The sequence below is a fragment of the Fukomys damarensis genome, unplaced genomic scaffold, assembly GCF_012274545.1.
Source record: "Fukomys damarensis isolate Sample0158 unplaced genomic scaffold, DMR_v1.0_HiC HiC_scaffold_39, whole genome shotgun sequence".
Classification (NCBI taxonomy): Eukaryota; Metazoa; Chordata; class Mammalia; order Rodentia; family Bathyergidae; genus Fukomys; species Fukomys damarensis.
Window position 1 is genome coordinate 66,867,390 of NW_022900951.1, and position 27,681 is coordinate 66,895,070.

General features: G+C 34.1%; 1 protein-coding gene across 3 annotated transcripts in view; it reads right to left on the reverse strand.

The window, feature by feature from the left end:
* Window positions 1–376: 376 nt before the first annotated feature.
* Window positions 377–27,681, reverse strand: part of Chm (CHM Rab escort protein) — a 218,887-nt gene continuing 191,582 nt past the window's right edge. Inside the window, exons 13-15 of one of the 3 annotated variants that reach the window (XM_010612875.3) lie at window positions 9,856–9,918; window positions 4,110–4,270; window positions 377–1,088 (exon numbers count right to left, since the gene is read on the reverse strand). In XM_010612875.3, coding sequence (XP_010611177.1) covers window positions 897–1,088; window positions 4,110–4,270; window positions 9,856–9,918 — 416 coding nt within the window. In that variant the 3' untranslated portion in view covers window positions 377–896. Of the gene's footprint in view, window positions 1,089–4,109; window positions 4,271–4,508; window positions 4,583–9,855; window positions 9,955–27,681 lie in introns of those variants that run through there. The other 2 variants (XM_010612874.3, XM_010612876.3) reach the window with 2 other exon arrangements.

The following is a 27,681-nucleotide window of genomic DNA, read 5'->3' on the forward strand; positions in this document are numbered from 1 at the left end:
ATTTTCTTGACAGTATCAGTAGTACAGCCAGAACTCAATCAAGTCTGTAGACAATTTGGTTGGTGTTCTAATTACTTGACTCAATAGTATCTCCAAATTATCAATGATTATGTACAAATATTTCCTTTTGTTGTTTCATTTCTTCAGTATTTACTTTTCCATAATAATATCACTACTAATAAAGCCACTACTAAGAAATGGATTCATGATTTGTCTATAAAAATGTGTTAAAATCTCACTATTAGAATTTTAATTTTTCTTATTATAGAAAACAAACCTTTTATTTCTAATAGGTTATGTATTATATCATGATATTTTAGTTTTCTCCAGTGAATTTATATATATTTTAAACTTTTACATCATGATACTCATATCCCTAAAAAATATAATTCAAAAAATCAAAGGAAATGTTAGTTGATTGTGGGTTTTTTTTTTGGACAGGGGATCAAATTTGTGTCCTTGTGCCTGGGAGGCATGTGACAGAACCACTGAGCTAAATCCCAGGCCCCTGTTAGCTGATTCTTAAGATCTGGTTTTTTGGCAATAATCCAAAGTTGCAAATAAAAGTTGTCCTTACAGAATTATTTACAATGTATAGGATCTCTTTCACAGCTACAGGTATATTCCTGAACATCGGTCCATTTATAATTTATATCTCCTAATCTCATGGTATTTTAAAATATGCAAGTCAGTGTTTTTCTACAAGTATTTTGTGTTCTTGGAATGGCCTCTTTAAGGAAAATCACCTTTGCAATTTCTGTGATGTCTCTTCTTATAATTCTGCATGTCAACTGGCTGCCATTTTCTAATATTTTTGAAACACTCCCTGTATTAATAGGACTCTGGGGCAAGTAAGGATTTCTAAAATAGGGTATCAGTTTTGATATATATATCCATTATTCAGAGGGTTCCTCTGGGTTTCCAAGGCTTGTGCTTTCCTTGGGAGACTCTGAGTTGGCCTCTGCTATGGTACTGGATTCTGCACCTTCTTCTTGTAAACTGTTTTCATCAAGAACAATATCTTCAGGATTTGGTGGGGTTGGACAGAAATCTTCAGTGGGGAAGATTTGCTGGAAAAGTGTTTCAGCCTGTTAAGGGATGAAAAGAAAAAAATATTTGTAGGTATCAGATTAAAATGTATGTGTTTCTCAAGCACTATCAAAAATTAAGTATCATCTTTAAAATGTATTTAACCAACTTATAATATTTGACCATTACATATAACTTTCAAAAAATCAGCTTTTACAATTCTCTTTTCTCCTTCTAATTATATAGATTTATTTAGGTCCTCACTTCAAATATGTCAGTCTTTGATCAGGCTCATTATCAAGTATTCAGACTGTTGATAATTTCAGCACCTTAATCTATATGTCAACAGAAATAAAATTTTCCTTAATATTCTTTATATAATTTCCCATAGCTCCTAATTTTGGTATGTATACATTCTAATTTAGTATATAATTTTAAAAAGTCATTGTTCTAATCAAGAAAATTCTTTACTGTTTGCTCAAGTATTTGCTTTTCTGAGATAACTTCCCTTCCACCAGCCTTTAAAAAGTATAGCACAATGTTTAAGCTCATAAACTTTGAACAGATGGCTTTAGTACAAAGCCTTGAGTTTGAGCGATGGCCTCTGACACTAGCTATGCAATTTAGTTAATGCTTAGTCAGCTCTTGAATGTTGGCTTCTTTATAAAATGGAAGTCTTGATGTAGAGGTATATGGTAGTTATTAGTAACAATAACAAAAATGTCAAAACTAAGCTGAGCTTAATGTGACAGGGTAAAAGAATAATACGCGTGATCTTACTAAAAATAGACAGTAAATGTAATAGGTGACAATGATACACTTCAATGTCAGATAAGGATCCCTGCCATGTAAGGAAGCTTACACTCTATCCCACTGGTAAAAGGGAGTCATAAAAGGACCTTAAAATATATACATGTAGGTTCAAAAGGGGAGAGGTAGGGAGGGCAATGGGGTCAAGGAATGAAGGGCAAGAAAAAAATGAAAAAAGGGGGAAAACAGAAATAAAGCTTTTTTAAATAGGGAGGGGTGGAGGAGTGGAAGGGAGTGAAGGGGAATGGGAAAAAAATAAGAACCAAGATAATATCATGAGCAGGTACAAATTCCCAATGATGAATGTGATGATAATGTGTACCTTAAATGTACCAATAAACTTAATGAATAAAAAAACATGTTTTTCTATACTGTTTCATGCTTCTTCCTGAAGTATATACATGGTCAGCACTTAGGGCAAGATATGTCAAATATAGAGTGCTGCTTGATTTGTAAATAAAGTTTTATTAGAACACAATCACATTCCTTCATTTAACTGCTGTCTACGGCTGCTTTCAGAGTACAATGGTAGAGGTGAGTAGTGATAACAGAGTTTCACAGTATAATGGTAGAGCTGAGTAGTGACAATAAAGACTTTATTGGCTGTAAAACCAACTATATTAGGTGAGTAAATTTGCTATTTTTTGAAAGTTGGTGGAGGGATAATAAAGAAATGATTTGAACTCTGACAAGGATTTGAAAGAAGGGACAAGTAGAAAAATACTAGTTTCTTTCCAGCTGGTGTATGCTTTAAGGGTATATCCAGTTGAGATTATATTAGATTAAATTACATTAGCACTTCTACTATAAACCCTTATTTAAACAGCCTTCAGTTTTTGTTCAAAAACATTAAAGTTTATTTGGGGATAAAAACAAATTACATTATCCATAAAAACTTTTTGATTTCTGCTTGCAAAAAAAATAGATCACTAAAATCAAAATGACTTAATCAGTTTAGGCCATAAAATGAAAAAATGGAAATAAAGTGTTTGTAAATGGGGAGTGGAGGAAGGGGTGAAAGGAGGGCAGGGACAAGGGAAAAAATGAGAACCAAGACCTGTCATGTGAAGGTACAGGATCCCAGTAATGAATGTAACTGTATTGTATACCTAGATTGTACCAATAAACTCAATAAAAAGAGAAAAAAAATGAGATCTTGAGCTAGTAATAGAATGAATGATGGATGATAGATATGACTTCCTGCTCTTATTTGATAGCACTGACTGAATATGGTTTTCAAGTATCAACATTAGACTATGAAGAAGAGAGTCAGAGGATTTTGAGAAAAGACTGTAGACATCTGAATTACGGTCACTGTCTGTAGCCCTGTTTCTACAACTAAACAATAAATTAAAGGCTCAATGAGGTTTTTTCTACAAAAAGTTCCCTGCAATGAATAGAAATGAAATCTGATCCTTGCCATCAGATAGTCTTAGAACAACATTACACTTGATCTTAGCCAAAAGGCCAAAAAGCAATAGTCTTAGAACAACATTAGATCACCACCATTTACTAATACACACGTCTGTCACAAAAGTTTAGACTTGTATCTCAAAAAACAGTTTGCTTTTTACTTGTCAAGGGCAGAGACATGAATTTGTATATGCATATGGATATTCTGCTTAATAGAAATAGCTTGTATTGGCCTGCACCTTTTCAGAAATCTGCCCAGGAATAGTCTGCAACTTCGATTTGGATTTACCATACTCTTTAGCAGCTATAGTAATAGCTTTTGGGACACTGCGGGTTTATGATAAAACATTAATGGAATCATATTGTGAAAAAATAAGTTACATATTATTTTCTAAGATTAAAAATGCATTAAGACTACTGTAAAATTACATTTTGTATGCACTTTTATAGTTACACCCTTATTGAAATGACTAAGGTTTTCAGGGAAAAAAGTTTGTGTATTTCAAAATAATACACTTATGGGCCAGCTGCTTAAACTGGAACTAACATTTTTTAGAATACTGGCATTATAAATTCATTTTTACAGAAAGTATTTCTTCACCTTCATGAGAAAGATCTTCCATCTTTAATCCCATAATGGAACTCATTATATTCAAAGATGTGAAGGTATAAGATAAAGTATATTCAAAATAGCCTTGTAGTTCACAGACAAAACATGTATGGGTGAATTGTAGATATGGTATTGAAGAAGAGATGTTTTTCTAGTCTCCTTTCTCTTCTCTCATAATTTAAAAAAAACTCACTTTCTCTACTATACCAACTTTTAATACAAAACCAAGACATACTAACAGTCTTACCTGTTTGACTGCATTATCATTTCCTAAATCACAGTCTGGCCCAGAGCAGACATAAACATTGGGTGGTAAATCATTGTAACAGTTCCTGCTGACTTCTGAAGAATCTCTCATATTGAAGTAGAGAGCCCACAGAATTCTGGGCTTCTCAACATCTTCATTTTCTAAATGTGAAAATACACATTAAGCTTATCAATTACTATACTGTGTAGCCAAATTACCAACAAACTCATGAGTAGTCAATGTAGCAAATCAGAGCTTTGAATATAAACAACTGCTAAATGTACATCCACAAAATTTATTTATATACGTTTCAAGCAATGATGGCTTTTCAACCTAAGACAAGTTAGATTTTAAAAATTATTCTGATTAGTAAGTTAATTTGATTTACCTCTAATTATGCTCCCTTGGATTTCTATTACATCTCATTTAGCATCAAAGTGCTTACAATCATCACATTCATCCTTAAATTATATCTATGAAGAGATAACATAAATTGATTTTGTGTTTTAAATGGACAAACCAGCTTGATAAGTTACATAGTAAGTTAATAATATGTATATATGAGATGTCCAAAGGAACAAAATATAAAGAAATAGGAATTAGAAGTGATCTAGGGATGGGAGGAGCTGGGGGCAAATGGAGGGTGACTGCTGATGGATATGATGTTTCTTGTGGAGGTGATAGAAATATTCTAAAATGGACTGATGATGAGTGGATAATTCAATGTATTTTTAAAAATTGAATTTTACACTTTAAATGGGTAAATAATATGGCACAGAAATGATATGTCAATAAAGCTACTAAAATAGCATATGAAGGATAAAAACTAACATCCTTACATTCTAATGTTTTATCATATTCAATCACAGATTTAATAACAAAAATGAGGTCATATTTCTTTCTTTCCTTTCTTTTTTTTTTTTCTTCTGATACTGGGGATCAAACTTGCATTTGCCAGGCAGGGAATTGGATAAAATAAAAATAAAGTTTATTACAAAAATGAGGTTATGAGAGTGCATGTCATTTCAACTACATTCTCTCATTTAATAGTGAGTATGCTATCCTATTAGGCATTGACATAGAAGCTGGGGATGCACACACAAATGAGGCAGACTTAGTTCTTGTCTCTCTCTCTCTTTTTTTTGGTCTCCCAGTCAGGGATTAGCACACAACAGATGCCTAATAAATAATTTCTGAATTGATTTTAAACCTGTTTTCATGTATGTACTTATATAAAGTTCCAACCATCTTTTGCATCTCTTTTTAAACTATGTTTTGATTAAAATTTCTTTAGTTGAAGATAGAAAATGTTACTGTTATTATGTTTACTGACTGTAGTTTTTCCTAGTCTGAGTTTGAACAAAACACAAATTTTGTACAATATTAATACTGGATGTTTATGAAGATTACTTAAGTCTATGAGGCACGTTGAGAATCATAAAGAAAATGCTAAAGGAATAATTATCTAGCCAATTATTATTATTGTTAAATTGATAATAATGCAGAGAAATTTGCAGCTAATTATAGTACTCAATTAATAAGCATGTTATATTTCCCAATTTGGGACAAATAAGATTTTTATTTAATTTAAAATATCTTCACAGCAAGAATGCAAAAAAAGTCAAAAAATTAGGGCTGGGGATTTAGCTCAGTGGAACCGTGCCTGCCTTGAAAGCACAAAGTTTTGAGTTCAATCCCTGGTACCAAAAAAAAAAAAAGTCAAGAATGGTAAATATGCTATCTTTCTAATTCTTTCTGAATAATCCATAAAGTTAATGCTAAAGGATGAACATACTGTGTGCAAGAAATGATCTCTGAAGGTGCCTCTTTCTAATGCTAAAATCTGAGTCTAGGTATTAACTTCATAAAGAGAGACACATTACATGTCAAAACCTATTTATTGATGAAATAAAAAACAAAACATGCTGATACTTCACAACTAAAACCATATACTGGTTCCAGTAAATTTATGAATATAGTTTCAATAACGTATATGACAAGGTACTTACACATACCACCTACAATTTGTGACACCTGACTTAGGCAGACTTGCAGAGAAGGTATGAAATGCCTTAATTATTTAATGCCGAACCCATTTAAAAAAAATATGCTAGGAGAGCTTATCTTGTACTTCATTAAAGTCCCATATTGGAGATGGGTTTTCATTCAATAAAATTTGAGGAAAAGAATCTATTCGATTATAGGAAATACGTTTCATGGAGGTAACGGCTTTGAAAAGAAACCAGGTGAAAGGTGAAAATTTTGACATGGGCTGAAGATAAATGTTCTAGATACAAAATATCAAGTTTTGGACTCAAAAAACCTTGAAAGAGAGATAAAATTATTTTTATCTCTCTTTGAGGTCAGCTTAAAGGGACAGAGACAAGTGGAAAAATATCACGCTCTTGTGAATGGACACAACTGTCAAAAAATGTTAAAGTTGTTGAGCTTGGCTAGGAATGCATCATAAATTGCCAGGAGTAGAAATGGCTTTCTATATTATCTAATTTCTTTAATTTCATAGTATGAAGGACTAAAGAAGTAATAAGCAATTTAGAATAAGATCTTTGGCAAATTAAATTGAATATGTACTGAATAAAGCAGGCAGAAAACAAGCAACCATGGCAAATCAAATTTAAAAAAAAATAGTCTACAGCTGCATTCCACGTCTAAGGAGAGAGCAAACTACAGTGGATCCTCAAGTTACGACTGACTGACATATGAACAACTCGAGTTAATTAGCTTAATGGAAGGTTCATCTGCCTCAGTATCTATAGCATATAACAAGGTAAACATCCAGATCTCAGCTGTATTGACTTAGTTACAACAAGCCCTTGGGAACTGATCGAGTTCCTAAGTCAAGGGCCCAGTCTACTTTATTTTAGTTAAATTGCCTGTTGTGCTCTGGGGCTCAGTGCTTGGCCTGCATTTGCCTTTTATTGTGCATCAATTTCCCTACCCAGGTATGCTACTGAATGAAGCTGTGTAAGCCCATGATGATTATTTTACCTGTCAATATCAGCACTGCATTACTAACATGCAAAATACTGCAGATTTATTTTCACAAATTAAAGTTAACCAGTCACAAATATTAAAATAAAAAAAAGATAAGACTTTGCTTTCACAGCACAAGAACTCAAAAATCTTACCAACCTGCAACTTCAAACTACTCCACGAGGGTAATTTGTTTTTTAAAAAATTCTGCTCTTTGCGATAGAATGATATAACTGAACAAGCCATGAACAGTGGTGGGAAAAAGTGAAAGATGGTATAGTGATGACACAATGTTTTAGACATTTTAAGATGCAATACTCATAGAATTCCTGCTTTAATTTGTATTGAAAAATTTATGGGCAAAATAAGAAACCACTTAGGATAGTTCTTATGGTGAGTCTGGCACACCCAATACTCTAAATCTCTCTGAGTGGCTTGAAAGGTACTCTACAGTCTGAAAGAATTACTACACATAAGAGCCGTGAGCAACTGCTTCAATTTCTCACCCAGAGAATAACACTCATTAAATACAAAATATCTGGTTTTTCCTTGGAGTAAGAAATAGGAAGAGTTTAGAGATCTCTGAAGTCCTTAAAGGAGGCTGGCACGTTGGGCTCTTAAATTACTAGTATGACTGCTTCTTTAGCCACAGCACCTATCAAGAGCTCCGGCTCATGTATGCAAGTGAAAATGTAAGAATGTAAGGGAATAGCCTCAGAACCCAACTGCCATTTCTCATACATTTTGTCTAAAAAGTACTATAGTTGAAAAGAAAATATTATCTTTTCCAATAAATGACCTGTGTTGCAAGGTGACTAGGTTTTTACAAAGATTTGTGATGCATAGCATCATACGGAATGTGGAACTCAAAAAGAAAGTAAGGACATCCCTTTGGTACATGTTTTAACAAAATATTCACAATGCTCTAAAGTGTAAAGTTTTGTATTATTGTCAAATAATAACAAAATAAAGGCCATCGATCCATGAAAAACACAGGTTTTTGCTACAGAGAAGAATGTGCCTTGATGTACTAAAAATTCTTATTACTCATAAGTTTCTTCTTCCTCATTTAGGCAGGAATATGAATTTAGTTCTTTTTTTTCAGGTGACTTTGCTTCTTTGACCTGCCATGGTCCAGTGCTCACTTTATCTGGTGATTCATTTTGAATAACTTCAACAGTATTTGTTCTGACATTTTAATTAAAATATGATCACTATCTCATCCTGATGATAAAAAGGCCTATGTGTCAGTGAACACTACCTTTTCAGTGCCTCAGTGCACCCGAGGACCCCTCTGAGAACATAGTTCTTACTAAAGAATTTTGCTTAGGCTGTAAAAATATATCATTTCAAAATGAGATTATTTTAACCATTAATATTAATGTTTAAAAATCTAAAGTGTCTGGAGGAGGCTAAGTAATGAACATAAAATGGCCCCCAGTTTGATTGTATAAAACAAAATTAAATGCATTTAAGAAGTGAAAAGTAATGACACAAGATCCAAATTTAGTGTATTATTTGTGATAATTACACAATAAAATTACAATAGAAACATTATGAAGTTTTCAGAAATGATGAGAAATTTAGGATTTTTACCAGCAAGGTACAGATGTAATTAAAGCCAAAAGGTAAAATGATTAGTTCACATTATTAGGTTTAAGAACATTATCATGTACTATAACTTTTCATCAAAATTTAAAAAACAATTTAAACATTTATATAATATTTTCTAATGAAGATAACTTAAATCATAAATTAAATTCTAAAGTGAAACAAGTTTTCAGATTGAAAGACTATTTGGGGAGCACATAAAGAAATTAATTCTATCGATATTAGTTCCCGAAAAAAGGAAAAGTCTGTGTTTTTATGTAAATATAAATGCCCCTCTCTGTACCATCACTGCATTAAGAAAACAAGCATACACAAGAGATAAGGCAAAAGGAAACACAATAGGTAGGAGTAAACATGTTTGTCTGAACAAATGTAATATTAAAAAAATATATATGTGAATTAATGGGAGAAAGTAAAACAAGATTCAAAGGAATATGCAAATGCTATCAAATCATCTTCAGTTCACTTAAATGAAGATTCGTCACTATTCTTTGTTCATTTAAACATAAAATATGCCATATTTGCTCCATTTATGGCTACAAGAGTGACCATATTATGTGGAGAAAAGTTTAAAACTTTATGGCAGAAAAGTACTTTTCCACCATCAATAAGAACATGTATAATTTTGAGAGTTAAACAGTTACCACATCACTAGCAAGCTATGGATTAAAAAACAATAGGAAAGATTCCTACATTTGGAAATTAATATTTCAATCTATCAGTTCAAAAAACTTGTTTTTCTTAAAGGAAGGTAATTTTTTGATAAAGGAATATATGTTCTTTTTTAAAAAATAGGTAAAATAAAGAAAATTATAAGGAAAATTGCCCATAATCCTACCAAAATGAAGAGAAATGTTCTGATAGTCTTTTGTTTTCATTCACATGAACACATATGCATATAGATATTTGGCATTTAATTTTATATATTTTGTGTATATGTGTGATATGTATTTTTCATTTAACACAAAGATTGAAGATTTTTCCATGGATAGGTAGATATTGTGTTCAACCATCTTAGTAAAACAAATAAGAGTGTTAAATACATTATATTTCCATTCAGAATGCAGAAGCCTTTATGGGACATTTAAAAAGAGTATGACAGTTACATTACTTTTTCATCATAAATCACTATTTTTCTTACCTATCTCCATTTCTGTATACGGAATAAACAGTTTCTGCACAACTGGTTCCAAATCTTCTTTTGCTGTTTTAAAAGATGTACAAGTCAAATGAACTAAATCTGTAAAAATAAAACAACAAAACTTTTTACTTTCTCCTTCATAACCTGGATTCTCAAGTCAAGGTACACATGTGATTTAGATAACACATTGTTAAATGATTTAAAAATTTAGGGTACAATCTACTTTTTTCCCCTCTACACTTCTGTCTTTTAGTCACCTACTTGTCTATTTTACTTTGAATATATCTTAGATTTCTTTGGATCAGAAATTGTCAGCTATAATAGCTTTACATTCTGATTAGTTTCAAAATTGGACTAATTGTCATACCTAGTATATCATTTGTAAGGTCAAGCTTTAGAGCGTATTTTTCTCTTCTTTGTCAAATACAACTTTTACTTATATGGGTGTTCAATAAATGTTCTATACTTTGTCATTTTTAACCCTTGATGGCAAGTTATAGTTACATAGCAAAACCTAAGACAAATCTCAAAATAATATACAATAAATATCCACTCAACAGAGTAATTTTACTCCCTTTCACCATAAAGCAGCATTCAGCCATTGTAAGATATAGTTAGCTACCTATAGATCTTAACTCTTTTTTGCATCACCTTTCCTTCCCATCCTTCATCCCTCTACCTTTTGATCCCCTTTCCATTTGAGATTTATCTTCCTACTACCTCTTAGCTTTTACTTTGCTCTTTATTTATGATTTGGGTTTCTCATATAAGGGAAACCATGTGATATTCAAATACGTGTATCTGATTTATTTCACTTAACATTATGGTCTAAAGGTGCATACATTTTCCTACAAATGACTCACGTCTATCCTTTATGGCAAATAGTACTTTATGTTGTGTAAATACATTTTATTTATCCATTTAACTTTGATGGACATATGGGCTGCTTCTAAGAGTTAGCTATTGTAAGTTATGCAGCTATAAACAAGTATATGCATGTAAAAGCTCAGAGTCAACTTATATATTCACAGCAGTATTTATAAAAAACAATAATAATGCATGACAACAACTTATGATCATGAGGAAAAATCAGTTTATTGTAAAATAAAATTTGTCCTTCATCTTCATGAAAATACTAATAGAAATGATTTAAATATCACATTTTCAAATAGTGAATAAGCAAAATGGTGCTAAGAATTATTTAAAATCATTATCTGAACCCACTTCTTATCAAAGTATATAACATTTTAATAGGTTTATAAAAGCAGACCAGGGGGATTCAAACACGGCTGTGGAGTCACATCTGAGACTCAGAGACCAACTAAAACCACAAGTAATTGCAAGAAGGGGAGGAACAAACAAACATCAATTTGAAAGAAGAGAATTATAGATCACATAAAACATATACATACGAGTTTAAAAGAGAAGAAGCAGGCCCACAGGGCTGGCATATAGGGCCCTTGTCCATGCCCATCCCAACAGCCATTATGAGAAGTTCCCTTAAAGCTGGCAGGACCCAAACACTGCAACAGAGTCCAGCAGACAAGCACACAGGCCCTTTGTCTCATCATCACCTCTTCAAAGGCAGAGGACGCTGCAGGTTGGCAGCATTTTTACCTACACACACCAGAGAAGAGTGACTGAAGCTTCTCCTTTCCCACCTGCCCAATTATTCTCAGTCCAAGCAGAAAAAATAAGCAATTACTGCCTGTGTTGAGAGTCTTCAATATTGGACACAGGACACACCTATGTCACCGCTAGGAGCTTGTAGTTTATGCCATGCCAACTGGGACATTGTCCAGCACAAAGAGCTAACACTGGCCTGGTTTAAATCCATACTCAGCACATCAGGCTCTCTTGGGCCTCACCCATCATAGCCTATTCTAATCCCAGGCCTGCCAGAGTCTATCTGACATCTAGTATGAGTACCCAAGTGACCTGTGTTTATATGGGGTGTTCTAAGCCCATGTGAATCTCTGCCTCATACACGTGGACTGTGGCAGTGCCCATTCAGCACCAAGAGTGCTGCCTCTATGGTGGGAGCAACAGTCTTCACTCTGCATTTGGCCAGAGTTCTGGGCATAGTACCTGCCTCTTCGTTGCAGTATTCCAGAAACCTGTGAGATGCCACTCAGTGTCCTGCATCCTCACAGGGCCTGGAGAAATCTCACTTTAGTCTTGGGTAGGTTTGTTTCTCCACTGAGCATCCTGACTTGATAAGAACCTCCATATGGTGTCGGGATCCTGTCCCATGGACACTGGAATATACACTAGGTAACCAGCATTGGTCCCCAACCATCAGGAATCCATGACAAGAGCCTCAGAATCAAGGCCCTATACCTTCTTTGGTGTGAATCCCCAGTCTGAACACCTGCCACAAACAGGTGTTTTTGGAGAGAGGTACCTTTGAACTGAATAACCTCCATACAAACTCAGACTATAAAGAAGAGTAAAGAAAGATGTGACTTGTAAGATTAAAGACTACTGCCCTTGGAAAACACTCTTCTGGAAATATGTAAGAAGTTTTTCTCTTCTCTCTCTTTTTTTTTTGTACCTTTATTGTTATGTTTTTGAATTTTCACTATTTACTTATTTTTTTTTGGTGGAGTTTGGAGTTTTACCACCCATTTTCTTGTCCTCCATTTGAATATTAATTTATTCTATTTGTTTAAATAGGTCCGCCTTTAATTTCTCCCTCTCCCCCTACTTTTCTCATTCTCTTTTAACTTGTTCCTTTAGTATTTTTTCTTATTTCCTTTTCCTCTAGTTTAATCTTCATTCCGTATTATTTATCCTTTTCCTAGTTGATCATCTGTTTCTATTATCTACTTTACTTCCCTTTATTCCTTAACAGTACCTTCTACATCAAACTTACCACATTCTTCACATCTTTATTTTTCATAATCTATTTATTTTCTCTTTTTCTTCATGGTACCACATTCATACCATTCACCTGTGTGAATCTATAGGCATCTAATTATATCTTACTATGGCTGAATGCTGCTTTATGGTGAAAAGGGATAAAATTGCTCTATTGAGTGGATATTTATTGCATATACTTTTGTGATTTGTCTTAGGTTTTGCTATGTAACTCTTGCCACCTAGGGTTAAAAATGACAAAGTAAAAGTTATTACAGTTTGTCATTTTCCAGTTGGTGTTTGATACTATTATTATCACTGATTGTTCTTCTTTAGCCAAGGTGACACAGCTGTTTTGATCAACTGATCTCCTTTATATATTGTCTGGAGGCCATAAACAGTACTACAGTCCAGTACCAAAGAACTGGGTGCTAGGAAAAATAGGTTGCAATCTTTCATCCCTTGCTTACAGCCTGCTTAAGTAAACAGAAAGTTATTGAAATGCTCTCATGCAAATTATCAGATCACAGTGCAATGAGATTGGAAATCACTGACAAAAGAAATCACAAATACTATATAAGCATATGGAAATTAAATTAAATTTAAATAATATCCTAAAGAATAAATACTAGGTTACAGATAAAATTAAACAAGCAATTAGACAGTTTCTACAATTGAACAATAACGCCAATACGACATACTGCAAAATATTGGATGAAAACAAAGGAAAGTTCATAGCAGTAAATTCTCACACCAGAAAAACAGAGCAAGCCCAAATAAATAGCCTATTGTTGAACCTCAAGATTCTAGAAAATGAAGAACAAGTTAAAAGAAAGATTGTACAAAGAAGGAAATGAGAGAAATCAGAGCAGAAATTAATACAATTGAGAATAAGAAAACAAAAACAATCAATGAATTGAAGAGTTGGCTTTTTCAAAGATTAAACAGATTAGCACTTAGCCAAGCTTATCAAAACAGGAAAAAAAAAAAGAGACCAAAATCTACACAATTAGGAATGAAAAGGGTGAAATCACAATGGATCCTGCAGAAGTCCAAATGATCAGTAACTATTTTGAGAACTTGTACTCTAATGAGATAGAAAATTTAGAAGAAATGGATAGATTCCTAGATACACATGAACTACCAAAGCTGAATCAAGAAGGTATAAAAATTCAAAATAACACAATATTAATCAATGAAATTGAAGAGGTAATAATAAAACTATCAACAAAGGAAATCCCTGGTCCTGATGAATTCACTGCAGAATTATAGAAGAATTTTAGAGAAGATCTAATGCCACTATTTCTCTAGCTCTTCAATGAAATTAAAAGGGAAGCAATACACCAAATACAGCCCCAGGAGCAAACATTATCCTGACATCAAAATCAGAGAACGACTCAACCAAAAATGAAACTGCAGGCCAATCTCTTTAATGATCATAGATGCAAAAAATTCAATAAGATACTAGCAGACAAAATGCAGCAAATCACCAAAAAAATTATAAGCCATGACCAAGTGGGATTCATCCCAGAGATGCAGGGATGGTTCACTGTATGTAAATCAACAAATGTAATAAAACACATTAACAGAGCCAAGGACAAAAAACACATGAACATCTCAATAGATGCAGAAAAAATATTTGAAAAAGTTCAACACTCATTCATGAAGAAAACATGGAATAGCAATAGAAGGGCTTTATCTTAATCTGATAAAAGCCATCTATGACAAACTAATAGACAACATCATACTAAATGGTCGAAAACTGACAGCTTTCACTCTCAAATCAGGAGTAGGACAAGGATGTCCACTATCATTACATCTGTTTAATACAGATCTGGAAACATTAGCCAGAGCAATTAGACAAGAGAAAGAAATAAAGGAATATGGATAGAAAAGGAACAAATTAAATTATCACTATTTCCTAATAACATCACAGAAAACCACACAACTTGACCAAAAGACTCTCAGAATAACCAAATTCAGTAGTGTAGCAGGATACAAAGTCAACACTCAAAAAATCAGTAACATCCCTACACATGAATAACAACCTCACTGACAGAGAAATTAGGCTAACAACTCCTTTCACAAGAGCATCAAGAGAAATGAAATACTTAGAAATCAAGAAAGATTTTACATTGAAAACTATAGTACTCTGAAAAAGGAGATCAAAGAGGATATCAGAAAATGGGTAGTTATCCCCTGTTCCTTGATAGGCAGAACTAATATAGGCAAAATGGCCACACTTCCAAAACTGTTATACAGTTTTAAAGCAATTCCAATCAAAACACCATGCCTTAGAGAAATAGAGAAAGCAATCCTAAAATTCCTGTGGAACCAGAAGAGACCTAGAATAGCAAAAGCAATTTTGGGCAATAAAAGCAAGGCAGAGAGAATCACAATCCCTGATTTGAAGTTATAGTACAAAGCTCTAGTGATAAAAATAGCATGGTACTAGCAACAACAAAACAAAACACTACACTTCCCGCAAAACAGACTTGAAGGTAAATGCAACAAAATAAAAAATGCAGAAACAACTCCAAGTACACTTAGCTATCCTACACCTGCCAAAGGGACCAAACATCTTCACTGGAAAAAAGATAGCCTTTTTAATAAATGGTGCTGGGAAAACTAGCTTTCTACATGCTAAAAATTAAACTTGGACCCACCCATATTTAGTACTACACACTAAAATAAAAAAAAATGGAACAAAGATCTAAATATTAGAACAAAAACAATCTAGAAGGAGACAAAATATGTAAACCTTTTGAAAACATAGGTACAGGCAAAGACTATGAATAACAACCCAATTGCACAGAGAATAGTAGAAAGATCCACAATAGAGATCACATCAAATTAAAAAGCTTTCACAAAGGTAAAGAAACCATAAACACAGTGAAGAATGAATCCACAGAATGTGAAAATTTTTTATCAGCTTAAATTCTGATTAAGATTTGTCTGAGATTAAATTCTCAAAGGACTAATATCTAGAAAATATAAAGAACTCAAAAAAAAAAAGAAATCAGGCCCTCCAAATTAAAAGACCCAATACAAAAATGGTCATTTGAAATGAACTCGCAATTCCCAGATGAGTAAGTAGGAACAGCAAATTAATACGTGAAAAAATGTTCAGCATAACTGGTCATTCAAGAGAAGCAAATTAAAACAAACCTGAGATTTCCAGTGGGGAAAAAGGAACCCTTCTCCACTGTTGGGAGTGTAAATTGGTACAACTAATACAGAAATCAGTATAGCAAATTCTGAAAAAACCCCCAAAACTAAACGTTCCATTTGACCCAGTTGTGCCCCTTGACGGTATCTTCCTGAGTTACAAGCATCATATACCACAGTGATATATGCATACCCATGTTTATAGCGGCACAATGTATAAAAGCTGAATCCTGTTAATAGTCCATATGCTCATCAACAGGTGAATGGATAAAGAAAATGTGGTTTAGGCTGTGAGGAAGCCCACTGTCCCAATTCAGACTATGACTCAGGCTGCCCCAGACACCAGACCACACCTTGGATTGCTCTTCCTTCTTTTCTTTTCTCTTTTCTTCATCTTCTCCTCCTTCATTTTTTTCCTTTCTTCTTCTTGTTTCTGTCCTATTTGGGAGCTTTTTTCTTCCTTTTCTCAATCATTTTTTACAGGAGAGTGAATACGGTTTGGTAGTGCTCCTGTTGGTGTTAGGTTGCTCTGCTCTTGTTGTTTGTTTTGTTTTTTTGGTACTGGATTGAACTCAAGACTTTGTGCTTGCAAGGCAGACATGGTGCCACTGAGCTAAATCCTCAGCCCTCTGTTCTTGTTTTTGTACCGTCCTTCTCTTTTCCTCCTGTCTTCATTAGTTTCCCTAAGATGCATGACGTTCCTGTGTCCTTTAGCCTCATTTCTAACCTTTTCCTCTCTTTCTATTTCTCTATCCCCTGTGCAACTTATTCTAAGTCTTCATTCCAGATGGTGAATTCACTAAACTGAAGGGTTTATTTATTGCTAACATATTTCTGGTTGGTGCTTGATTTTAATCTAGCTCACGTGGTTACAGGTGACAGATTAACAGTTACAACAATGTGTCATTTTCTAAGTTGTGTTTTATGCTATGGTTGAGGCTGATTGTATTACTTGGGCCAAGGTGATTTGATTGTTCTAATCAATTGTCCTTCCTGGTATATGAAAAATGAGATTGGAATCCATGAAGAAGATACCAACAGATATCCAGGAGATTAAAAACTCCACTGAAAGCATATGCAGCAAAATGAGCCAATGTTGGGAGAGAATATCCTCAGGATTGCAGTAAGTGACCATGAAAAGAGAGTTTTCTTAAAAATAGCAAGGGACCAGGGGATTGGGGAAAAAATAAGAACCTAGATGGATTATGTAAAGGTGCACATTTCCAATGATGAGTATCATTACACTGTATACCTTAAATGCACCAATAAAATTAATTAAAAAAATAGCAAGGGACCATGAGAAATCAATCCAGCAGCTGTTAGATGACCCAGAGAAGAATAACATAAGACTGGATTCAATGAAAAATCAGGAGGCAGTGCAAATGGCATTAAAAAAAAAACTGTTCACAGAAGTAATGGGAGAGAACATCGAAAGCAGAGGAAAATAATTTGACTTATAGGTAACTGAGACAACTATCTTGGGACTCCAACTAGCTATGATAAAAAAATCTACATCTAAACATATAATAGTCAAGATGTCAGAAATCCAACAGAAGAACGAAATATTAAAAACAATTGATAAAAAAGTCACATATAAAACAAAGCCCATTAGAATCACAGCAGACTTCTCACACAAACCCTCAATTCAAGGACAGAATGGACTGAAGCATTTCAAGGTCTAAAAGAAAAGTCTCAACACAGATTGCTGTATCCTGCAAAAAATACCTTTCAAAGTTGATGGAGAAATACGATACTTTCACAACAAAGAACTCCTCAGGAACTTCATAAAAACTAAAGTGGCACTCTAAAAACATTTTTAAAATATCAATAACATTGAGAGTTATAACTCCATAAGGCCCAACAGAATGAAGTCATCAGGCGAGTCAAGAAATTCAATGGAAAGGGGGGAAAATAAAAAATAAAATAGCCAACAACATGAAAATAATAAATCAATGCATATCAGTTATAACCATTAATGTTAATGGCCTCAATTCACCAGTCAAAGACATAGACTGGCAGAATGGATTGTCGAGTCAAACTCCAAAAATATGCTGTACACAAGCAACACACTTAATTCAAATAGAAATACAAAGACTGAAAGTAAAAGGATAGAAAACAATACTCCATGCGATAGGAAACCAGAAAAAAGCAGGGTAGCTGTCCTATTTGCACACAAAGTAGATTTCAAATCAAAATTAATTAATTAAGATAAAAAGGTCACTACATCCTTGTAAAAGGAACAATCTAAAAAGAAGACATGGCAGTCATAAATATATATGCACCAAATACTAGTGCACCCAAATATATGAAATACTAATGGATATGAAAAACCAAACAAGCACTAATACAATAGTAGTAAGGGACCTAAATACGCCACTGTGACAAACATATCAACTAGACAAAAAATCAACTAAGTACTGGAACTGAACCAAACTTTTGAACAATTGGACTTGACAGATGTTTTGGAGTGTTCCATCCCACAAATTCAGAATATACGTTCTTCTCAGCTGCATACAGGTCATTCTCCAAGAGACCACATGCTAGCTCATAAAACATGCTTCAGTAAAATGCAAAGGAATTGAAGTTATTCACTGTATATTGATAGCCTATAGCACAATGAAATTGGAGATCAGTAACAAAAGAAATGACAGGAAGTTCACAAACACATGGAAATTGAATAACACCCCCGTGAACAAAAAATGGGTCACAGGAAATTAAAGAAGAAATCAGTTTGGACAATTAAATGATAATTCTAATATAATATACTGGAATTTATGTAACAAATAAAAGCAGTCCTATGAGGAAAAATCATAGCAGTGAAAGTCCATATTAGGAAAACAGAGAGAGCTCAAATAAACAATGTAATGCTAAACCCCAAGCTTCTAGAAAAAGAAGAGCTAGACAAATTCAAAGCTCATACAAGACCACAAAGTATAAAGATCAGAACAGAAATCAATCCAATGTAGGCAAAGAGAATGATACAAAAATGAATGAATTGAAGCACTAGTTCTTCAAAATACATAAAATTGACAAAACATTAGCCAGCCTTATTCAAGAAAGGGAAGAAAAGGCTCAAATCCATGCAACTATGAATGAAAAAAGTGAAATTACAAAAGATCCAATACAAATCCCAAGGATCATCAATATCTACTTTGCGAACCTGTGTTCCAATTAGATGAAAAACACAGAAGAAATGGACAGATTCCTATATACATATGAATTATTATCAAAGTTGAACCAAGAAGATACAAAAATTCTAAACAATGCAATATCAGTGAAATTGAATATGTAATTAAAAACTTGCCAATAAAGAAAGCCCAGGTCCTGATGGCTTTTCTGCACAATTCTAAAAGAAATTTAGGGAAGAGCTAATTCCAAAACTTCTCAAAATCTTAAATGAAATTGCAAAGGAAGCAATATTCCCAAATTTATTCCTGGAAGCAAGCATTACCTTGATTCCAAATAGAGAGAAAGATCCTACTCAAAAGGAGAACTATAGGCCAATCTCCTTACTGAACATAGACACAAAAATCCTCAATAAGATACTAGCAAACAGAATACAGAGGATCATCAAAAAGATCATACACCCTGGCCAATTGGGATTTATTACGAGGATGCAAGGAAGGTTCAACATCAATAAATGTAATATACTATATAAACAGAGTCAAGGACAAAAAACATATGATCATCTCAATAAATGCAGAAAAATCATTTCACAAAATCCAACACGCATTCATGATAAAAACCCTAGAGAAAATTGGAATAGATGGTCTATATCTCAACCTGATAAAATCCATCTATGTAAAAACCAACAGCTAATATCGTACTAAATGGTTAAAAACTGAAACCTTTCATACTAAAATCGGGAACAAGACAACGATGTCCACTATCACCACTCCTGTTCAATATAGTTCCGGAAACATTAGCGACATCAATTAGACAAGAAAAAGATATCAAAGAATAAAGATAAAATAGAAAGAAGTTGAACTGTTAGTATTTGTGCATAACAGGATACTCCATACACTAGACATCAAATACACTGCCAAAGGACTTCTGGACTTAATAGCTAGATGAGTAGAGTAGCTGGATCTAGGTCAACACTCAAAATTCAATAGCCTTCTAATAAATGAACAACAGACTCACTGAGAGTTAAACTGGGGAAACAGTTCCTTTGACAACAGCATAAAAAAAAAGAACTACCTAGGAATCAATCTAATGAAAGAAATAAAAGAATTCTACTTTGAATACGACAGCACATTGAAAAAAAGAGGTAGAATATGATATTAGAAAATGGAAAGACACCCCCTATTCCTGGGTAGGAAGAACCAACAGAGTAAAAATGGCCATACTTCCAAAACTGCTACATAGACTCAATGCAATCTTGACAGCATACTTCACAGAAATAGAGAAAACAATCCAAAAATTCATTTCTAAATGGAAGAGACCCAGAATAGCAAAAGAAATTCTAGGCAACAAGATCAAGGCAGGAGGTATCACAATCCCCAACTTCAAACTATACTACGAAGCCACTGTGATAACATCATGATACTGGTAAAGAAACAAAGTTGAGGACCAATGGAACAGACTAGAAGATGCAGAAACAACTGAAAACATACTAAGCCACCTCATCTTTGACAAAGGAGCCAAACACCCTCACTGGAGGAAGGGTAGCCCCTTTTAATAATGGTGCTGGAAAAACTGGGTTTCAACCTGCTAAAGATTAAAATTAGAGCCATATCTTTCACCATGCATTAATCTAAAATCGAAATTGTATAACTGACAATGTGAAATAGGAAGAAAAGGGCTAAAGGTGTAGGGGAAGTGGGAAGGGTAGGGGAAAGGAAATAAGGGAAAAGAAAAATATGAGAAAAGGAAAAAATGGAGACAAAGTCTTTGTAAATAGGGGAAGCAGGAGGGGGTGAAGTATGGGGAAAAATCAGAACCAAGATCTGTCATTTAAAGGTACAAGATTGCAATGATAAATGTAACTGTACTGTATACTTAAAAGTAACAATAAACTCAATGAAAAAAATTTAAATGGCACAAAACAACAAAAAAAGCAAAAAGAAAAACAACAACAACAAAAAAGAAATGGATATTAAAACAGAAACACTGAACCTGCTGGAAGCAGGTCAAGTAGAACTCTTGAAGACATTGGTGCAAGAAAAGACTTTATTAACACAACTTTAGCTGCATGGGAACTAGCACAAAAAAAATCAACAACTGGGATCTCATCTTATTAAAAAGTTTCTGCACAGAAAGAGAAACCAGCAACAGCATGAAGAGAGCCTACAGTGCTGGAAACATTTTTACCAGCCGTTTCTCAGATAAAGGACTACTATGTAGAATACATACAGAACTTAATCCACACACCACAAATTTAAAGACCCAATCTAAAAATGGGTTTCTGAAACAAATAGATTTTCCTCAGAGAAAAAGAAGCAGCAAATGAACATGTGGAAAAATATTCATCATCACTGGTCATTCAAGAGATTCAGGTGAAAACAACACTGGTATTCCATCTCCAGAAAGAATGACTGATATAAAGAAAACAACCAACAACAAATGCTGACAGGCCTTTGGGGAAAAGGAACGCTTCTCCACTGTTGGTGGGAGTGCAGACTGGTGCAACCACTGTGGAAATCAGTGTGGAGATTCCTCAAAACTAGGAATAGAGGTCCCATTTGACCCAGCTGGATATCTTCCCAAAATAATTAAAACCATCATACCACAGTGATATATGCACACCTATGTTTATAGTGGCAGAGTTTGTAATAGCTAAAACTTCGAAACAGTTCAAATGCCCATCAACTGGTGACTGGATGAAGAAGATGTTTTTTTCCTTATAAAATGAAGGAGTACTCAGCCGTACAGAATGATAAACTAGAGACATTTATAGCTAAATCAATACACATTGAGGCCATACTCAAGTGAAATAAATAGGACATATATGTGTAATTACCGAATACTTTCTCCGGTATGAGAAAGTGAAAATGCAAATAAGTACCAAAATGTATAGCAGCAATAAAAGGACCAAAAGGGAAGGGGAAGTAGGGAGGGGGTGGGAGAAAGAAAATAAGGTGGGGGGAATATGAGAGAAGAAGGAAAAACTGGAATCAAAAGTTTTTATAAATAGGGAGGGGTGAAGCCGTGAAGGTGAGGGAAGGCTAATGGGGAAAAAGAAAAACCAAGGTATATCATTTACAGGTACAAATTCCCAGTGATGAACACGATCATAATGTATACCTAAAATGCACCAAGACTTAATGGAAAAAAAAAAAGAAAATATGGTTTTTATATACAATGGAGTATTACTCTGATATAAAGGAGGATAAACTGGAGACATTTTTAAGTAAATGGATGTACCTCAAGACCATTATTTTAAGCGAAATAAATTGGACACACAAGTTTAAATATCACATTGTTTCTATTGTGTGAAAAAGTCAAACGGTAAATAAGGAGAGAAATGGAGGACAGACATTAGGAAGTAGGAGAAGCATGTTCAAATGGGAAGGTGAGCGAGGGAGGCGGATGGAAAAGGGGAACGAATTTTAAAAAAGAACATAGGAGCAAAATGGAAACAAACCTTCTGTAAATGCGAAGGAGAAGAAAGCTGAAGGGAGGGGAATGGGGAAAAATAATGAAAATACATCATGTACAGGTACACATTCTCGATGATGAATATAATCATATATGACAAAAAGTACCAATAAAGAAGCAGACAGAAGTATATAAACCAGTATCTATATAACTTTCTAGATTATCACTTATACAACACATACTTTATATGTATATTCACAATATAATCATTGTATAGATATCAATCTTTTGTAACATCCAAACAGCTGTGACATCCCAATTAATTGGTACCAAAAAGGATGTTTCAAAATATCCAGAATATGAATAGAAAATATAAAGAACATAAACTGGAATGTCAAATGAGTGTCAAACAGTGACAGAGATATTGATTTGTTCATTCACAAATGATTCAGAAAAAATCCCATATTAAATTAATTTAAGATAAAAGAAAGATGAATAGAATATTGTAAGGTATGTTGTGAAAGATGAACAGGGAAAAAATATGACTTGTCTAGATCTGAATAACAATAAATAAGATAAAATGTTTAATAATCTCAGCAATTAGCTGAAGGGAGTGGAACTTAATTTATAAGCTTAAAAGTGTAACTCTACTACTTTAAGAAAGATGCAATGGCTAGTTTAACCCAGGGTTGCTTAGAAAAGTTCTGCATTACTAGGTAACAATGTTTTCTTGTTACTACATCAAAATACCAGCTTAGCAATACTGTCTCTCTAATACAGCAATTGCAGTAGTATCTCACTTAATCAAAGGTGGATTTTTTTTTTTTTGGCAAAAAACCGAAAACTAGGAAGTGTACCTGCCATTCTCCCACTGAGATTCCATGTTACATCAAAAAGAAGCAACATCATTCTACTCCCACCAGCAGCAGTGGAGCAGGGTTCCTCTTTCCTCACAGCCCTGCCAGCATATATTGGTTGATTTCATACCAGCCATTCTTTCTGGGGTGAGGTGGAATTTCATTCTTTTCATTTGCATCTCTGGAATGGCCAGTGATGTTGAACATTTTTTCATATGTTTATTTACTATTTCTACTTCTTTGGGTGAGAAATGTCTGTTCACTTCAGATGCCCATTTTTGGACTGGGTCTTTAAATTTGAGAGGTCAGATTTTTTAAATTCTTTATATATTCTAGATAGTAGACCTTTGTCTGAGAAACAGCTGGTGAAAAATTTTCCCACATTATGGGCTGTCTCTTCACACTGTTGGTGGCTTCTCTTGCTGTGCAGAAGCTTTTTAATAAAAAAAGATTCCACTTATTTTTTGTTTTTGTTTTTTGAGACAGGGTCTCACTATGTAGTTCAGACTGACCTGGAACTTACTATGTAGCCCAGGCTGGTTTCAAACTCACAGCGATCCTCCTGCCTCAACCTCCCAAGTGCTGGGATTACAGGCGTGTGGTACCACGCCCGGCTTCCACTTACTGTTTGTGCTAGCTCACGGGCAACTGAGGTATTGTTCATAAAATATTTTCCTACACCAACGTCTTCAAGAGTCCTACCTAACATCTCTTCCAGCCAGTTTAGTGTTTTGGTTTTAATATTTAGATCTTTAATCCATTTCAATTTTAGTTTAGTGCATGGTGAGAGATATATGTCTAGTTTTAATCTTTTTACAATTTCAACCCCAGTTTTTCCAGTAGTATTTATTAAAGAGGCTATTTGGCTCCTTTTTTGAAGATGAGGTGGCTGAGCGTGCCGGGAGTTGTTTCTGCATCTTCTAATCTGTTCCACTGGTCCTCAGGCCTGTTTCTTTGCAGGTACCATGCTGTTTGTATCATAGTATGGAAATACATCAAAGAACTAGGATTGGATGTCCCATTTGACCCAGCTATTCCCCTACTGGGTATCTTCCCCAAAACTTGGAAGCAGCCCAACTGCCCGTCAACAGGTGACTGGATAAAGAAAATGCTTTTTAAAAAATAAAATGGAGTACTACTCAGCCATAAAGAATGAGAAGCTAGAGACATTTATAGCTAAATGGATGCACATTGAGGCCATACTCTTAAGTGAAATAAATTGGACACATATATAAATACTGAATAAGTTCTCTAGTGTAAGAAACTGCAAGTGTAAATAAAGACTAAAAGGTATACTAGATAATGTGAAAGAGGAAGAAAAAGTTCAAAGGGAAGGTGAGGTGGGAGGGGTAAGAAAAAGATAGGAATGGAATTAACATGATAGAAAAAGAAGAAATGGAAACAAAGTCTTTGTAGATAGGGAGGGATAGAAGGGTTGAAGGGAGGGCTGGGGAATGGGGAAAAATAAGAATCAAGATGGATTATGTAAAGGTGCAAATTTCCAATGAGTAATGTCATTATATTGTATACCTTCACTGTACCAATAAAATTAATTAATTAAAAATGCACCATCATCAAGAAATCAAATAATAAAAAATGTTGGTGAGGCTGCAGAGAAAAAAGGAACCCTTTTACAGTTGGTGGAAATGTAAACTGGTACAACCACAATGGAAATCAGTATGGAGATTTCTCAAAAAACTAAAACTAGAAATTGCACTTGACCCAGCTATTACCCTTCAAGGTGTCCACCCAAAAGAGTTAAATACATCATATGACAGTGATACATGTATATCATGTCTATAGCAGTGCAATTCGTAATAGCTAAATCTTGGAAGCAGCCTATATGTCCATCAACAGATGACTGGATAAAGACAATGTGACATTAATACATAATGGAGTATTAATTACTGTGCTAGAAAGATAAACTTGAGTCATGTGTAGGAAAATAGTGCACTGTAAGACCATAATATTAAGTGAAACAAATCAGAAACATTTTAAAATACTGTATGGTTTCCCTTAAATGAGAAACCCAAATGATAAAGCACAAAGTAAAAAGCTATGAGGATGTAGGAAGATAGATCTTAAATGGAAAGGGGTTCAAAAGATACAGCAAGGGGAGAAAAATTGGAGGATTTATATTTCTACCAATAGTGCATAAGAGTTCCCCTGTGTCGACATCCTAATCAATATTTTTTGTCTTTGAGACAGTTTTGCTTTGTAGTGCAAACTGGCCTTGAACACTTTATATAGCCCAGGCGGGCCTCAAACTCCTGGCGAACCAAGCAAGCCCCAGCATCCAGAGTGTTGGGATTACAGGTGTGCATCACCATACCTGGTGTTTTTTGTTTGTTTGCTAGTATTTTTTTTTCTGTCATTTTGACAACAGCCATTCTAACTGGAATGAGATAGTATATGCTTACCAGGTTATGATGTTGAATGCTTTTTCATAAACTTGTTGGCCGTGTGAATTTCTTTTGGGAGCTGAGAGTGTACCTAAGTAGTAGAATTCTTGCTTGGTATGTGTGAGGCCCTGGGTTTGATACTCAGAATTGGAATAAACAAACAAAACAAAAAATGACCTAATATATGTTATTTTTTTTCTTTTGAGAATTGCACATTCATATCATTCGCCCATTTTAAATTTTAAGTTTTTTTTTTGTTGTTTTGTTTTTTTTTGAGACAGGGTCTCACCATGTAGTTGAGACTGACCTGGAACTCACTATGTAGCCTAGGCTGGTCTCGAACTCACAGCGATCCTCCTGCCTCAGCCTCCCGAATGCTGGGATTACAGGCGTGCACTACCACGCCCAGCTACATTTGCCCATTTTTAATCTCGATTATTTGTGGGGCTTCTTTATACAGTACTGAGATATTTCAGTTCCTTATTCATGCTGCATGTGCACTTGTCCTAGAGGCTTCTCTTATACAGAAGTCTGCTTTTATAACAACATATATATTCTGAACTAAATGGATGACAATCACAGACTGTCTCAGTCTACTAAGACATGTCACCTATGTTCCACAACACACTCTTATGACTTCTGTTTTAACTCTGGTAATTAGTTTTAAAGTAAAAACTAATATTTGGTGAGTACTTCTAATTGCCATACCCTGTGCATATGATTTTGATCCTGGTAATATTCCTGAGGGTGACAAAAGCTTTATCTGTATTTTATTGGTAGGTAGGGAAGCTAAGTCATAGAGAGATTAAATAACTTGTCTAAGGTTGGTGAAGTAATACATAGAAGCTGAAATTTGAACCAGGCCTATTTTCCTCTATTACGAAACAGCATATCAATGGAATGCATTTCCCTTCTTAACTGACCTGCTTATTTATGTGCAAGTTTCTTTCACATATACCATTTCCATAACTTGTATATTTATAGTTATAAAAATTCTAAGTCAAGCCAGATTTAACATAAAGTAACATCTATGAAAAGTTGTTAAAGACTATCAAGTAAAAGTGAATTAGGTATTTCTACATCTTAATCACATTCTTGGTTACACACTTAATGTGTAACATGTGAATAGCATAGCACGAAGAATAAGAAGTCTAAAAATATGACTTACAAAAAGAAAAATTAAGGTAATATATTGAATTATTGATTCTATTTTATTGCATGATGCCTGAAACATTAAGAATAGTCTGTTTCGTAAGGACTGCAAAATAAATATTATATATTACACTCCATTGACTGTGACATGGTAATTGAATAATATTCATTATAAAATAGCATAGCATAGGTCAACTCTGAATTATACTGTAAATGATCACAAATGTCTACCATGTTGTCAATGGGAAGAATATAAAACTTTTTTGATTTAAGAGTAGGGAAATTTCTGAAACAGACATTGAATAGGTGAAGACAAATTATGAGAATTATTCAACAAATTAGTACAGTGGACACTCATGTTATGGCCTGGCTTTACACATGAACAACTTGTGTTAATTTGGTTAATGGAAAATTCATCTGACTCTTGTTATCTATGGCATGTACCCAGCTAAAGAGATCTCAGCTGTACTGACTTACAACCAACTTGATTTACAACCAGCACTAAGGAATTGGTCATGTTTGTAAGTCAAGTGTCCACTGTACTTAGTATGTGCTCAGAAAGAATAACAAACAGAAAACCATCATTAGCCAAGAGAAGGAGGCCTGTGATGAAGTTAAACGTCATCCTTTTCTCAAATTTATTTAAGTAGGAAAAATACCTCTGAAATCAGCAAAAATTTAAATATATTTTTTACAGATTTCTACAATAAAAAAATACACTATGTTAGACTTTAGATACAAATGAAATCTTGTATGATCCAGCAATACTTCTGGGTACATATATCTAAAGAATTGAAATCATTATGTCTAAGAGACATCTGCACTGATGTTCTCTGCAGCACTGTGCA